The 14,931-nt window shown below is 35.2% G+C and overlaps 1 protein-coding gene across 4 annotated transcripts; it reads left to right on the top strand.

Annotated features, from left to right (window-relative positions):
* Positions 1-3,472: 3,472 nt before the first annotated feature.
* Positions 3,473-13,799, top strand: LOC114942307 (endochitinase). 4 transcript variants are annotated; one of them, XM_029317646.2, is made up of 10 exons: positions 3,473-3,533; positions 9,792-9,869; positions 10,193-10,522; positions 10,737-10,959; positions 11,183-11,306; positions 11,547-11,744; positions 11,824-11,905; positions 12,173-12,384; positions 12,903-13,100; positions 13,473-13,799. In XM_029317646.2, exons 2-10 carry the CDS (start codon positions 9,800-9,802, stop codon positions 13,590-13,592), a joined length of 1,557 nt encoding a protein of 518 aa, XP_029173479.1. In that variant the 5' UTR covers positions 3,473-3,533; positions 9,792-9,799; the 3' UTR covers positions 13,593-13,799. The 4 variants fall into 4 exon arrangements, with proteins under 4 accessions (XP_029173479.1, XP_029173476.1, XP_029173477.1 ...); XM_029317643.2 differs by lacking the exon at positions 3,473-3,533 and adding an exon at positions 4,328-4,418; XM_029317644.2 differs by lacking the exon at positions 3,473-3,533 and adding an exon at positions 9,221-9,502.
* Positions 13,800-14,931: the final 1,132 nt, after the last annotated feature.

Below are 14,931 nucleotides of genomic sequence, written 5' to 3'. Positions count from 1 at the left end.
AATCGAGAGCTATCAGGAAGATAAAAGGCAACAATACATGGAGACTTTCAAGAATCGACTTAAAATGTCTTTTTTCGAAATGGATGGAAGAATAGCTCGCGCTTGTGTTGTTCTAGTAGTTAAAAAAAAAGAATGCTTCGATATCGAAACTTTTGACAGCATATATTCATATTTAATGTAATACACAATATGTACATCGCATCGGTGTGTATATCGCGCCGATGCAATTCGAGACTGGTCGAACAAAATAAATGTTACGCGTTTTCACTCTGCCGGATGAATTTGACGCGCGATGTTGTCCATTATTAAAACATAATACCCCTTTCATAACGAGAGCAAGCCACACAAGCCGACAGTGACAGCTTCGTAAATGCGAAGGCGATATAATGCTCGACTCGCGTGGCGAAGCGCGAACCCGATATTCATCCCGTATTCGAAAGCACGTGTGAAAACCCGCAGACGAGGCGGACGAACACAGGTCGACCCGTCAGTCGCTTTTCCAACTTGCCCGTAAAATACGCATCGCCTATATCCGATAATAACACGCGATGTCCAGCCCCGAAAACTCGCGTCGGAGAAGGCACCCTCCCGATTACAAATTATGTTTCCGGGCTGGAACGAAGCGGTGTATTAAATCCACTCCCGCGCTGAAACGTTCATTCTTAATCGAGAAAGTTTAATGCGATATCACGTCACATTCGAGCTTATATATTTGTGTCATCGCTGCTATGCTCGTATAACAAAAGCGTCTCATGTAGAGTACCTTCCTTATTTAGAATCGCAAAGTGTTTTTATCCAAACTTTTATCGATATAGTTTCGAGCTTCTGTTGTGCTCAATTTTTTTATTGGGTGTCTAATTTTTAATATTGGAATCATTTTCTCTTTGTGAAGATTCAAGCTATTTATGTATATAATTTTATTGAATTTTACCTTGTACACATATTATGAATTTTTTATCATTATTACAAAAATTATTAAAATAAAAGAAAACTATTTTTTTAATATCCTTTCTTTGCAAATTGATGTCGACGAAACCGCGATGTCTTTTTAATCGTACATATATATCGCGATGATTCATTTTTTTCCATCGTTCTTGACAGCAATGTGTAAAAAGTAAAGTGTAAAAAAAACACGAACCTACGATAACAATGCGTGACGATTGACCCCTTAAAAAGAAAAAAATACTCTCAAATATGAAGTCAAGAGAAAAGTGAAAAAGCAAACAGACTCTTCTCATGTGTGATCTGTTCTCTCTCCCCATCATATAAACGATTTATCCTCGCGTGAATGGATACGTAAATTTTTAGTGGGAAAATCGAACATCCTAAAATCCAAGAATTACGATTTGTGATTTGCAAATGTTCTCGATTGTGTAGGATCTCTTGGCCAGATATTCTTCAATTTATGGAATTCGTAAAAATTATCTTTTGTCTAAGAAAAATTCGACGCGACATCATCGCTTATTGTATAACATTTTAAATTACAATTATTATTATTTTTCAGTCTTCTTGCAGCAATAATCTCTCTATTTTTGGATCGAATCGCGGAGTCATCTACAAAAAGTTTGCAAATTATTCATGTATGAATAAAAATATAAGATTTGCGACTTCATGCAAGATACTCGAATTTTTAATACGGATTATATATACATAAAATAATCTGAACAGTTTAAGTTATATTAATTAAATTTTAATATATATAAAATTCACTCAACTTTTTTCAACATCTTAAATCAATCGTTATTAATCTGGTATAACAGAAATCAAAAGTATTTCAATAACAAGCGTCTTGAGGTAATATTTGGTCATGAAAGTCGAATAAAACTTCACTTGTACCAATATCAGTTCCAGCTGTGCAAATTCGTGCAAATTAATTCGGATCTTAAAATATACAAATAACCGTAAAAATTGCTGTATTGTTAATTGATATTATATTTTACTAACCAATATAGATTTAATATGTTATTTATTAATTAATCTTGAAAAAATAAATAATGTTGAAAAGTGAGTAATAATAATAATAATAATATTACTATTATTATTAATAACAATAATTAATATAATTATCTCGTGCGAAAGGTCCCTTCACGGATGGAATCATTCGTATTCATGTCACATTATGACAGATATAAACTTTGTTATTGATCGAATTGTAATCACTCACGCATTAATTATATACTCAATTATATAATTATGTAATCAGGCGTTTCATTTGAAGTATATTAATAACTGTATCATATGTTTGATTACGGACCAGATGGTTATGGAGCAAACATATTATTCCGCGATTATTTTTCGGATTTAAAGATTGAAATTAATCAATAACATGATAACACCTTATTTGATACTAAAATGATCATCTCTCAGAATTTAAATTCAAGGTTCAATTATCAAGGTTTAATTATCAATACATCGCACAAATATCGAAAAAGAAATAACGCGTATCGCGACGCAGAATTTTGCTGTGGGATGTCAGGCGTGAAGTTTCCATGTCGATAACACGATATCTCAATAACGTGTTAAATAAAATAGATTTTATGGAACCGGTGATATATTGCGCTACTTCAATTCTCTTTTCAAACGTTCATTCACAGATTTATAGATTTACATTCCAAGGCCAGGGTGTCCTCCGCTTTTAATTTCTAATTACAATCGAACTTGGAGATTTCGCAAAATCATCACTAGATCGAATAGCGTTAGAAAATTATTTTATGTATTGTATATATTAGAAAATTATTTTATGTATTGTATATATTAATATATAAGAACACCATTCCTCTTTTTATATTTTGCAAAATCTTTTATTTTTATAAGTGTGACAAATTTTAGATGATTTTTTGTCGAAAATTAAGGGAGGTTTCTTATATAAACATATACTCTTATATCCCTTCTTGAAGAGTTACTTTTATAAAGACGGAGGTAAAAGTTATTATTAAAAAATATATATATTAAAAAATATCCTTTTTATTAATAGAAGATGTCCACAAAGGATGGTTTTATTTTTTAAATTTGTCTGAAATTTGAGAAAAACTTTATTTAAACTTAAGAAACCCACCTCTCCTTTAATTTTCGACAAAGAATCATCTAAAATTGTTCGCACTTATTTAGATACATCCTATGCAAATGATCGATTGTGAGAAGATGCGATTTATAGGGAAAACTGGAACCACCGAAATCCCTGACGCTTTAAATACACGACGAATTAATATTTTCGAGATTTTAGACTGCGAGGAATATTTCTTTCTTAGAGATAAGCCTAATGAGTGAGTTAGAAAATTGAAACTCGCTCTTTTCCCCATGTTGATTTGTGAGACAAGCCGATGATAGGTCGAACGTTCACCCTGCAAGTTGACACCGTCCCTCGTCTTCTCCGGCGTTCCTGGACGTCAACGAGAGGCAGAGGGGTCGACGACCAACCAGCCAATCGTGGGGGCCCGTGCACCTGAATTCTAATGAGGCCCACTTGGGTATATATGGGCTTAAGCTCGTCGCCTCGACCGCGCTTTTTCCGAGGTGATCTGCCGGTCGCGCAGGTGAGTGTCCCTTCTCTTTTCTCTTCGCTATCTTTCCGCGAGATACTCCGGTATTCTCCGTTCGAAAACATCTCGAACGACGAATACCTTTGACTTATCTTTAGACGTGAACGAATCGGTATGCGTCAGGCGAACGATAAGCAATCGATAATGAGCGTTCGTCTAAGAATGCTGATCAGTTGACGAATTGTGATGTATCGACATAATTCTTGCTTTGTTCAAACGTTATGACATATATGTGTACAATAGAGAGATCGGGCGAGATAAAGGAATCTAAATCATCTAGAGATGGTTAACTTGGTTTTTCTCTAAGCCTTTAAATACTGTGTCTTGTCTAATTAGTTTGACGATTTTTCGTGAGCAGTCAATTATTTCATAAGCTGTCTGCCTTCTTTGAAGGGAGACAATAGTCTGATTGTAGACAGGAATTTTTATAAATTTTCGATAATGAGCGTTCGTCTAAGGATGCTGATTAGTTGACGAATTGTGATGTATCGACATAATTCTTGCTTTGTTCAAACGTTATGACATATATGTGTACAATAGAGAGATCGGGCGAGATAAAGGAATCTAAATCATCTAGAGATGGTTAACTTGGTTTTTCTCTAAGCCTTTAAATACTGTGTCTTATCTAATTAGTTTGACGATTTTTCGTGAGCAGTCAATTATTTCATAAGCTGTCTGCCTTCTTTAAAGGGAGACAATAGTCTGATTGTAGACAGGAATTTTTATAAATTTTCGATAATGAGCGTTCGTCTAAGGATGCTGATTAGTTGACGAATTGTGATGTATCGACATAATTCTTGCTTTGTTCAAACGTTATGACATATATGTGTACAATAGAGAGATCGGGCGAGATAAAGGAATCTAAATCATCTAGAGATGGTTAACTTGGTTTTTCTCTAAGCCTTTAAATGCTGTGTCTTGTCTAATTAGTTTGACGATTTTTCGTGAGCAGTCAATTATTTCATAAGCTGTCTGCCTTCTTTGAAGGGAGACAATAGTCTGATTGTAGACAGCAATTTTTATAAATTTTTATAAACAATTATGATTGTTTGTATACGTGTGCTAGACGATGAATTTGTCAGTGGAAACATATATGTATTATATTATATTTAATTTCCGACTGATAATCGCGAAGTGCTCGGTTTCATGACAAAAATTAATGAGTTTCAAGACTTAATGAAAGATATAGCTAAAATATTTAAAAATATTACAAAATTACGCACGGGATTGAATATTTATATAATAGAAAAAATATTATTTTAATAATCTGTCCAAATAATTTTTTATTTTTAATTTCGCTTAGAAAAGAATTTTATATCAAGCATTGTTGCAACCAATTTTATTCTCACTGATAAAAATTTATTTGAATAAAAATACTTTTTGATAATACATATTAAAGACATTCTTTTAGAATGCACACACACGATTATATTTTCGTGCGCGTTTACATGGGTCATTAGAAACCGATTTACCCTCACATTTGTCATTTCGGACACCTTTTTTCATTAAGATTCGCGAATTTCGTTGTCGATAACGGATCTCATTATTGATATCGGAGAGTAAAAATCATCCGGCACATATCAGACGCCTACAGGCGCGAATCTGGAATCTTACTGGGATCATTGACACGAGCGTCCACTTCTCTCTTCGTCGTTTTCTTAATTATTTCGTTTTTCTTTCTCTCCTTCGCGTGGAGACCGAAACGAAGGTCAACTCGTTGCACCTACGCCGAAACCGAATAGCCGAACTTGAAACTCGTGAAATTTCTATCCATTCTCGTGTCTTTCTTCGTCATTTAGCGGTCTTTTGAACGTTTGCATAAATTATTTTATTATATTGATCGACTCGACGAGAGAGAGAGAGAGAGAGACCGATATTTTCACATATTTTCGTTAAATAAATCTATGCGTCACGAATTCTGCGATGAAGAGATTCTCATCACTGAAGATGTGGTCGTTTCTGTTATTATACAGGGTGTCCGGTAACTAACGGACCAATGATTAAGGGCGGATTCTCTGGCCAATTTGGAGACGATTTTTCCTTGGCAAAAATGTTGAGAAGTCAATAATTTTAGAGTTATAAGCAATTGAAAAAAATGGGTTTTTTGAAAACTAAACGTTTTGGAGTTAAAAGTCTAACATAATTACATTTTTCAGTTAATTTCAGGTAGAGTTTACTATAATAAAATTTTAATTTGAGGCTTAGTTATAAAGATACATAATGACAAATATTGGAAAGTTGTAAAAAATGATGACTTTTTTCGACATTTTTGCTGAGGAAGAATCGTTCCTAAATTGACCAAAGAATCCATTTGTAATCGTTGGTCCGTTAGTTACCGGACACCTTGTATATCTTCTTACATAGCCCAAGCTATTCGAAAATAATTTATTTGTATGCCATCAATTTTGAGTCCCTTTTCAAATACTAATAGAATTCTTAAATCGGCCGAAGAGCCCAAAGCGCGAGAATTAATTTTTTGGAACTGTATCTCTTAGTACGAGATTACTAAAAGTTCCATATATTAATTAACCTCGAACTTACATATGAAACTAGAATTCATTTTATAAAATGAATTCTATATGTATTTGAAAAGGGACTTAAAAATTGGTGACATACAAATGAATTCTTTTCGAATAGCTTGTGCTATCTGGGTTGTCTCTCTTTCTCTTTCTCTCTCGCAAGTCTGATGACACATTCCAGATATTTTGATTAGAGCCTTTCTCATATAGCATGACGGATTTAACGTTTCTTAAGTACTTTTTTCCTGTTTTTTTTTTTTGACAGTTGAAGGTCAGACCGGAGATGTGCCCACGTAGTCACGAGACTCTGCGGACCATATTACCATAATAAAAAAAAAGAAAAAAGTTAGAATCGAGCGATTCCTTCGCAAGAGTTCACCGTTATCGATGGTCGACGTGATCGACGCCGAATAACAAAACATTAATTAACATCGTCCAGCAATGGCCTAAACCGTTACCTTGCCTCTAACAAAGCGAACAACGCGATATCGTAACACGCGAGGATACTCTTAACGATGTTTCTTTCTCTCTGTCTATCTAAACTGCTTTCGTAGCCTCAACTTGATGATTTGTGATTATTCAAGTACAGATCTCGGCCCTCATCTCTTTGTTCTTCGTCTATAACTTTTTTGCGCATTGCAATCAATGTATAAATAAATGACAGGTATTATTTGCGAAATTATACAAAATTAAATACGAGTAAAAATAAATGTTATATTTTATAAATATAATTTTCGATTTGTTATTTTATTTTGTAAATAATTATTATAATATTATTATTATAAATTACCAATTTAATTAATTTTATTTATATTATTTATATCAATCAAATTTAACAGGAAAATTATAGTGATTTAAAAAACCACACAGATAGCACAGCATATCAATAAAATGAATTCTGTATGTATTTGAAAAGGATTCAAAATTGGTGACATACAAAAGAATTCTTTTCGAATACCTTGTGCTATCTGGGTACGTACCTAATCAGGATTTATCTTAAAAGCGGTTTTCAAAATTTTTTCTTTTTAATCTTTGCATTAGCCGTTTCCATCGTAACAAAAAAACTTTGAAAAAATTATTTGTTGATTTGCCCGGCGTTTGTATTCAGAGTGTTATTATCACTCAAAATCGACAAGAAAATTAGTGATATAACAAACCACAAAGTAGCTCATTAGAAATTATATCTTAAAAGCGATTTTCAAAATTTGTTCTTTTCGATTTTTGCATCAGCCGTTTCCATCGTAACAAAAACTTCGAGAAAATTTATTTGTCGACCTTCCCAGCGTTTGTATTCAAAGTGTAACGAGTGGAACAGGAGTCGCGGGATCTGACGCATCGCGCATCTTAATTCGCGCGATGCGCGAGGATCCCTCGCGGTCGAACGAGAGAGGACGCATCATCCCGTACAATGCGTTTCCGCTCGTTTATTTTTAACCATTGTCGCGACATTACTGCGCCTCTTATTTCGTCCATGTGAATGGCAGTCGTGGAGAATCCGAAGAACCCATCTTTGATTTCTCCCGAGAGACCCCAGCATCCGCGCGCGCAGTTTTCCCAGATGCCGAATTTTACGGATCGTTATTCGATGTCGGTCTCGTTTAAGAGAAGGAAAAGAGAGAAAGAAGGAAAAATTGAAAAGAGGAAAGAGAACTTCGAACAAGATTTTACAACTTCAAAACATCGTCGTGCTTCCCCTTTTTGTCAGTCGCGGCCTCGCGGTGATGGTTAATTCTACTTATCTCTACTTCGTGACAAACTTGTAGCACCGGTATTCCGTTTGTCGGACGAGTCTCGCTTAAAATAATTCTAATTGAGTCGATTAAAATAATTCTACGCGGATCTTGGAACGTTTCATATAATTCTTCCGAGATAGAGAGATTCTTTTTTAAGCGTAGGCCTGGTCTACTATAATAGAGTCGTAATTCGTAAATTGTGAGAAATTGATCAATCGCATTTGATTATTTTTGAAATTATCAACTGTGATTTGTCAATTTTTTACGACTCACAAATTACGACTCTATTATTTTAAACAAAAATTTTCTCAATTATTTTAGACCAGGCCTAAGCGGGGAAGTTTCGCGTCGCTGAAACTTCCCGTTGCTTTTCTTACGAAGGAAGTTATACAGTCACAAACAATTGCGCAATTTGACACGGATGTAAGCCTAAGTATTTTCCGGAGTACGCGCGTTTTATTGCTGGTCGTAATTCTGTTACCTATATATCGGGTGCGAATTGTGAAATTCAGGGAATTCTCGGAAGAATGTCGGAAACAATCCTTTTTTTTATTTGCTTTCTCTAATATCTCGAATACGATGCAATTTCAATTACGAGATCTTACTCGGAATCTACACGACTGAATTAGCAGGAATTTTAAATCGTATATTATATACGATTGAATGAATATCGCGCTTCATTAGAACTCGTTCTCTATTTTTACACATTTTTTTTATTCTTGAATTTCAACACCATTAAAAATGACCGTGGAACTGAAAACTTTTCAGAATTTGTTAAACCACATAAAATAATCAATATTTATTAATTTTATATCTTCTTTAATTAAACATTCTGCATTAATAGAGCTATATAGATAAATCTAATTATGAGACTGTCAGAACCGTTATTTGCTTATTCATTATTTAATATTATTAAAAGATAGGAAGAATGGATTTGTTATAACTGAGATAACTAAATATATTTATAATTCTGCGCAGAAATAGTTAAATATTAATACCAATCTCTATCGATTTTATATAAAGCAGCGATTATAATACGCGCATCCGCGATTGGAAAATATATTCGTAATAAGAGAATATCTCACACAGCACGATCGATTTCGTATTAAATTAATTTATAGTCACAGCAGATTTATAAGTATCTCTATCACCGAGCTCCATTTTATATCATAAGTAAATCGATCCTATGAGTGCACCAGCCACAACTGATAACACGATATTGTAATTTAGACGAATATCAAAGTTTGACGTCGATCGATAATGATTTTTAATTTAACGCTCGATTAGATATTCCTATATGACGAGAGATTGCATTAGATCAACAGATCGGGAGAAACTGATTCTAGCGGGATCATAACACATACATATACACATATATATGTATATTTTTTAGTTACGCGTTTTATGCACGAATGAGCCGAGCGTCACGATACATACTTACGTGTCGCGCGAAGATTTCACGATGGTGTCAATGGTGTGTCATCAGAGAACCGGTCGTTGTAGATCATTCCCCTTGGGCACGACGACGCCTCGATAAATTGATCGCTTTACGCTCGAAGGAGTTTCCGCAAAGACTCGATGAAGCGCTCCGATAACCGGCCGCGATGCAGAACCGTGTTGAGTGCCGAAGAAATCGCACCAAGTTTATAGAATACGCGACTTTAGAGCAGATTTTTGCGGGTAGAATCGAGCATTCTTCAGTTCATACACTGTAATCAAAGTTATATATTTATATATTCTTAAAGATATATCACTTTTTTTAAACAATTCAGCAAGAGTTAAAAAATTTAAGTAGCCGTGTTGAGTGCCGAGGAAATCGTACTAAGTTTATAGAATAGCGATTTTAGAGCATATTTTTGTGTGTAGACTCAAGCATTCTCCAGTTCATATACTGTAATCAAAGTTATATATTTATATATCCTTAAAGTAATATTATATCAATTTTTTTAAAAGGCAGTACTAATTTTAAAAAATCGCTCTGTCTTTTTCTTTAATTACAGATTTAAAAATGACACCAATGGGAAAGCTGTTGTTTTCTCTTCCAGTGTTCCTGACATTCTTGGCGTACGGAGCATCCGGTGAGCCTACTTTTAACGATAAGATAAAGATATGACGCACAAGAGATCAATTTACGTTATCGTTAAAATGTTTCGTTAATACAAATGGAGCTGAACCCCTTTTTACTCGAGAATTATATTTTACCTTTATAATTTTTTATATTACAAAGTTGACGAAAATTGTATCAACTGAATTTAAGAGCGAAGATAATAAATCAAAAACTATTTATATATGTTTCTCGTACGATCTAATAATTTCGAAAAATATTTAAAATTTAAAACTAAAATTTAAAAAATAAAAAATTAAATTAAAAAATATTTTAAATGCTGTATTGATATTTCAGAAGCTCCAAGGCTGGTGTGTTATTTCAGCAACTGGGCTATCTATCGTCCGGACGTAGGCAGCTATGGCATCGATGACATCCCCACTGATTTGTGCACGCACATAATCTACTCCTTCATCGGCGTGAGCAACGTCACCTGGGAACCGCTTATTCTCGATGAAGAGCTGGACGTTCAAAAAGGCGGCTTCGACAAGTTCGTCGCCCTGAAGAAGAAGTATCCGCATATACAGACTGAAGTCGCCGTTGGCGGTTGGGCCGAGGGTGGCAAAAAGTACAGTCAACTGGTGACTGTGAAAGCCAGGCGTGATTCGTTCATCAGGGGTATAGTTGGTAAGTGTAATTTGTGCAAAAACGTGCTTCGTTTCTAGAATTCATCATAATAAAAGGAACGACGAAAAACGCTTAAAAAGTGATACGCATCGAGAAATTCGAGGTTTAGTTTTATTCCGCGGTTTCTCCTGTGGAAAAGTCTATAGATTCATCTCTGTTTCTCCTTCTCGTTGGTTTAAATGAGGAAGGAATTAAATTCCGATTTCCCTCGCAGATTTTATGAACCGCTACGGCTTCGATGGCTTCGATCTTGATTGGGAATATCCGGCTGCAACCGATCGAGGCGGCACTTTCAGCGACAAGAACAACTTCTTTTACTTTGTCGAGGAGCTGAGGACAGCGTTCAACAAGGCAGGTAAAGGCTGGGAGATCACTATGGCCGTGCCGATGGCCACGTTCCGTCTCAACGAGGGATACCACGTGCCAGAATTATGCGAGTAAGTGTTGCCTCTCGTTGTCGAATAATATTTTCAACTATTTATAAGAGTATAAAATATATATTCTTCTTCTCTTTTATATTCTTTTACATTCTCTTTTATACTCTTAAAAAAAAAATATATATATATATAATACTTTTTTTATTATTATATTTTTACATTATATAATGCGTGACGCAAAAGACCTTTATTTTTTTTTAAATAAGTATTTCAATAATTGCAGGCTCATCGATGCCATCCACGTCATGTCATACGATCTTCGTGGCAATTGGGGTGGATTCGCCGACGTTCACAGCCCGCTCTACAGGAGACCCCACGATCAGTACGCCTACGAGAAACTAAACGTGGTACGTTTCCCATATCTCCTTTATCGATGAAAGCGCATATCAAACTTTATACTATATTATATCCTAATAATTAAAAAATTAAAAAGTCTTATAAAAAAATAATAAAAATTCTAATAATTAAATTGACGCAAGAGATTATTACGATAGAAATAATCATGTAATAATTTTCAGTTTATCAGTAATAAGGTATATCAGTAATTATGTCTATCGATTTGTATGCTATCATCGTCGTTATTTTAGCACGATGGTCTTCAACTCTGGGAAGACAAGGGATGTCCCGCTAACAAGCTCGTCGTAGGAATCCCACTGTACGGACGTACTTTTACCCTCAGTCAAGGGAACAACAATAAAAAGCCCGGAACTTACATCAACAAAGAAGCTGGTGGAGGCGCACCCGGCAAGTATACCGCGGCTAAAGGCTTCTTGGCTTACTACGAAGTAAGTGATCGATCTTCAAAAGACTGAGGAAATCCAACAAAGCGCATTGACCACGTTTTAAAATTTATTAAATTTATAGATCTGTATGGAACTCCAAAAACCGAACAACGGATGGACCAAGGAATATGACGACATTGGCAAAGTACCTTATATGCACAAAGGTGAGTTTAATTTTTACAGCGATATTTCTGAGTTCGATAAATAAAGCATGGAAAAAATCAATTCGTAAAACATTATAGAGTGAACACATTAGTAATGTAATAAATAATCGAGAAAATATTGTTTAATGATTCAATTTCGTCAATAAATAAAAATATTACTTTGATCACATATTCTTATCTTTTATGATTCGTTTAAAAAGGAATAAGAAAAAGTATTTTTTAACAGCAGTTTATTTTACAATAGTTTAAATTATCGATTCTTCGCAGATACCCAATGGGTCGGTTACGAGGATGCTGACAGTATTGTTCATAAGATGAACTTCCTCAAGGAGAAGAAGTATCTCGGTGCCATGGTTTGGGCTGTCGATATGGATGACTTCAGAGGACTTTGCGGACCTGTGAATCCCCTCATGAATGCAATCTACGATGGCCTAAAGGGCTATACAGTAACACCTACGGATTACAAGACAACGCCCAGGGTAAGACAGTAATATAATCGATAAAATATTATATATTTTCTCAAATATTATTTAGTACTTTGGTAATTAATATTACGCGCGTCGCGATGAATTTGAAGGAACGATACGAGACGGGAATTTAATAATGATGTGAGAGAGAGTATTTGCTGATATCACTAATATATTTCTCAAATGCACACGTTAAAATTCGATACAGCAATATATAAAGAAAGACCGTGCGGATATAGTGTGACTGTACGCGGCGACTATCGGTAGCGAACTTTCTCTATATTTAATTTCTTTGTCTCTAACGTCACGATGTTTTTCGTCTTTTGTCTCGTCTGTTATATTTATTTCTATTTATGTTTATTTGTCTCTCTATCCTTTTCGTATGCGTGCGTGTCCGTATTCGTATACGTGTTTCTCTTGCTAATATTTTTGGGGAAGCATGTGACGATATAATCGCCACAGTACAAAGAATGTCGCAGTTTTGAGAAGCGATAAGAACCTAATATAATAATTGCCACATGTTTTTTTAGCCCGAATGGGACAGGCCACCCAGTACTAAAGCCTCCACGGGTGAAGACAATCCGAAACCCACCAAGGAACCCGAATGGACTACTAAAACACCTACAGTAACACCTGGTCCTACGGAGCCTACTTCGAATAAGCCAGTCGATGATAATGAAGTCAACTGCAATGGCCCTAATATGATTCCCAGCAAAAGCTGTACAACGGTATGTTTGTAATACATTTTTAAATGAACGAGATATATTTTGATTTATTATATGTATAATAGCTATTCAAATATTATGGATATACAACTATCATTATGTGTTTACGGATTCTCGATACTTGAATTCTATAATCGGATATTTTCTTAAAATGACTTTCCTAACAGCACACTTATCCCGAAGACGTTCAGAGAACATCCTGAGGATGTTCGAATGTTCTCTGAATATCCTCTGAATATCTTTCGGATATGTTGTTATTAAGCTATTAGGATTGGAAATCCTCGTAACGTGAAGCTGTAAACTACAATTTGTTTGCATTTGTATCAGACGAATCTGAGAACGAGTCTCTTGTATGATGATTGTGTCCTTTTATAGTACTATGTCTGCAACCACGGCAAACCTATCAAGACCGAATGTCCGGCCGGATTGATCTTCCAAGCCACCAAGCTTATTTGCGACTGGCCGGCTAATGCCGATCGCGAGGAATGCAGATAGGCCCCCGCGATTTGGAATCTGTCAATTTCCACCATTCATGGTATTTCATCGATTCATAATTCTTTCAAGTCTAGAAAGCTTATAGCAATAATAATTTCATACAAACATCGTTACGTTATTATTTGTTGTTGTGTGCGAGAACGCGTGCAATGTGAAATGAAATGTATCACTTTGCGAACCATAATAAATCATACACAGTTTATCAAAGTCTGGAAACTTTCTTAAATACAACTTTCTCATCCTTTACGATCCTTCATAGCACGCAATTTATTTAATAAAATAAAAAGTTAAGAAAAGAAGAGAGGAAAAACTATTTTGAGGAGTTTTAATTATTATTATTATTATTATTATTATTATTAATTGAATTAGTCGAGAAACGATAGCAGCTCGAAAATGTTATTTATTAGAAGAGTATATGAGGTATACATAAAAAAATACGTTTATATAAAATTGTTTGCATTTCTGGACTAAAGATCTCCATTTTTATTTATATAAAAGACAAAATGTATGTGTGTATAAATAAAAAAATAATTAAAAAATTTCTTAATAATAAATAATCGTCGATTCGCAGATTCGTTTGTTCAGAATCGAAGAGCTGTCAAATTTCTCGCGCATCGCGATACATACTTGTTTCTTCCTTTCCGCCGTTATTGCTGGCGTAACGTATGAAAAAAATGTGCGTTGACGTTAACAATGCGTGACGGTTGGCGCAAAAAATACGCTCTCGAATATGAAGTCAAGAGTGGTGAAAAAGCAAACAGACTTCCCGCTCGTAATCTGCCCCTGTCTACCAACGTTCTCCATTCGCGTGATCCTCGCACGTGAATGAATACGTAAATTTTTAGCGGAAAAATCGTGTTCCGTGCTCGACACCCCAGAATTCAAAGATCCGGAGTCCTGATTGACACCTGAATGTTCTCGTATGCATATAGAGCCACCCTCTGCCGCGTGATCTCTCTCTCTCTCTCTCTCCTCTTTTTTCATCCCCTAAATCCCGTCCACTCCCTCCTTCTTCCACATTCTGTGTTATGTCGCTTTTATCCGGAAGCGGAACTTGGTAGCTGTTATAATTTAACGAGCACGTTTCTTTCTCCAGTTACCGCGGCATTTGCAAGAATGCACACCGGCAAAGCCCACGTTTCTTTTCCTTCTCTTCTCTTGTTCTGCGTAAGGCGGTTTCTTCTCATTCCACGACAATCATCGCGTTTTTTCGATCGAATAATGCGGCGAAAAAGAAGACAAAAAAAGCGAGAAAGTCGAATGTGCAAACGAATCGATGACGCGTTTCATGTGTCGGAGGGTGAGTGACGCAACGGTTTCCGAAAATTAAAATAGCACC

This window comes from Nylanderia fulva, unplaced genomic scaffold (assembly GCF_048542155.1).
Source record: "Nylanderia fulva isolate GAGA-0341 unplaced genomic scaffold, ASM4854215v1 Scaffold57, whole genome shotgun sequence".
Lineage (NCBI taxonomy): Eukaryota > Metazoa > Arthropoda > Insecta > Hymenoptera > Formicidae > Nylanderia > Nylanderia fulva.
The sequence above is the reverse complement of the archived record's forward strand: the minus strand, read 5'-3'. Positions and strand labels throughout refer to the sequence as shown.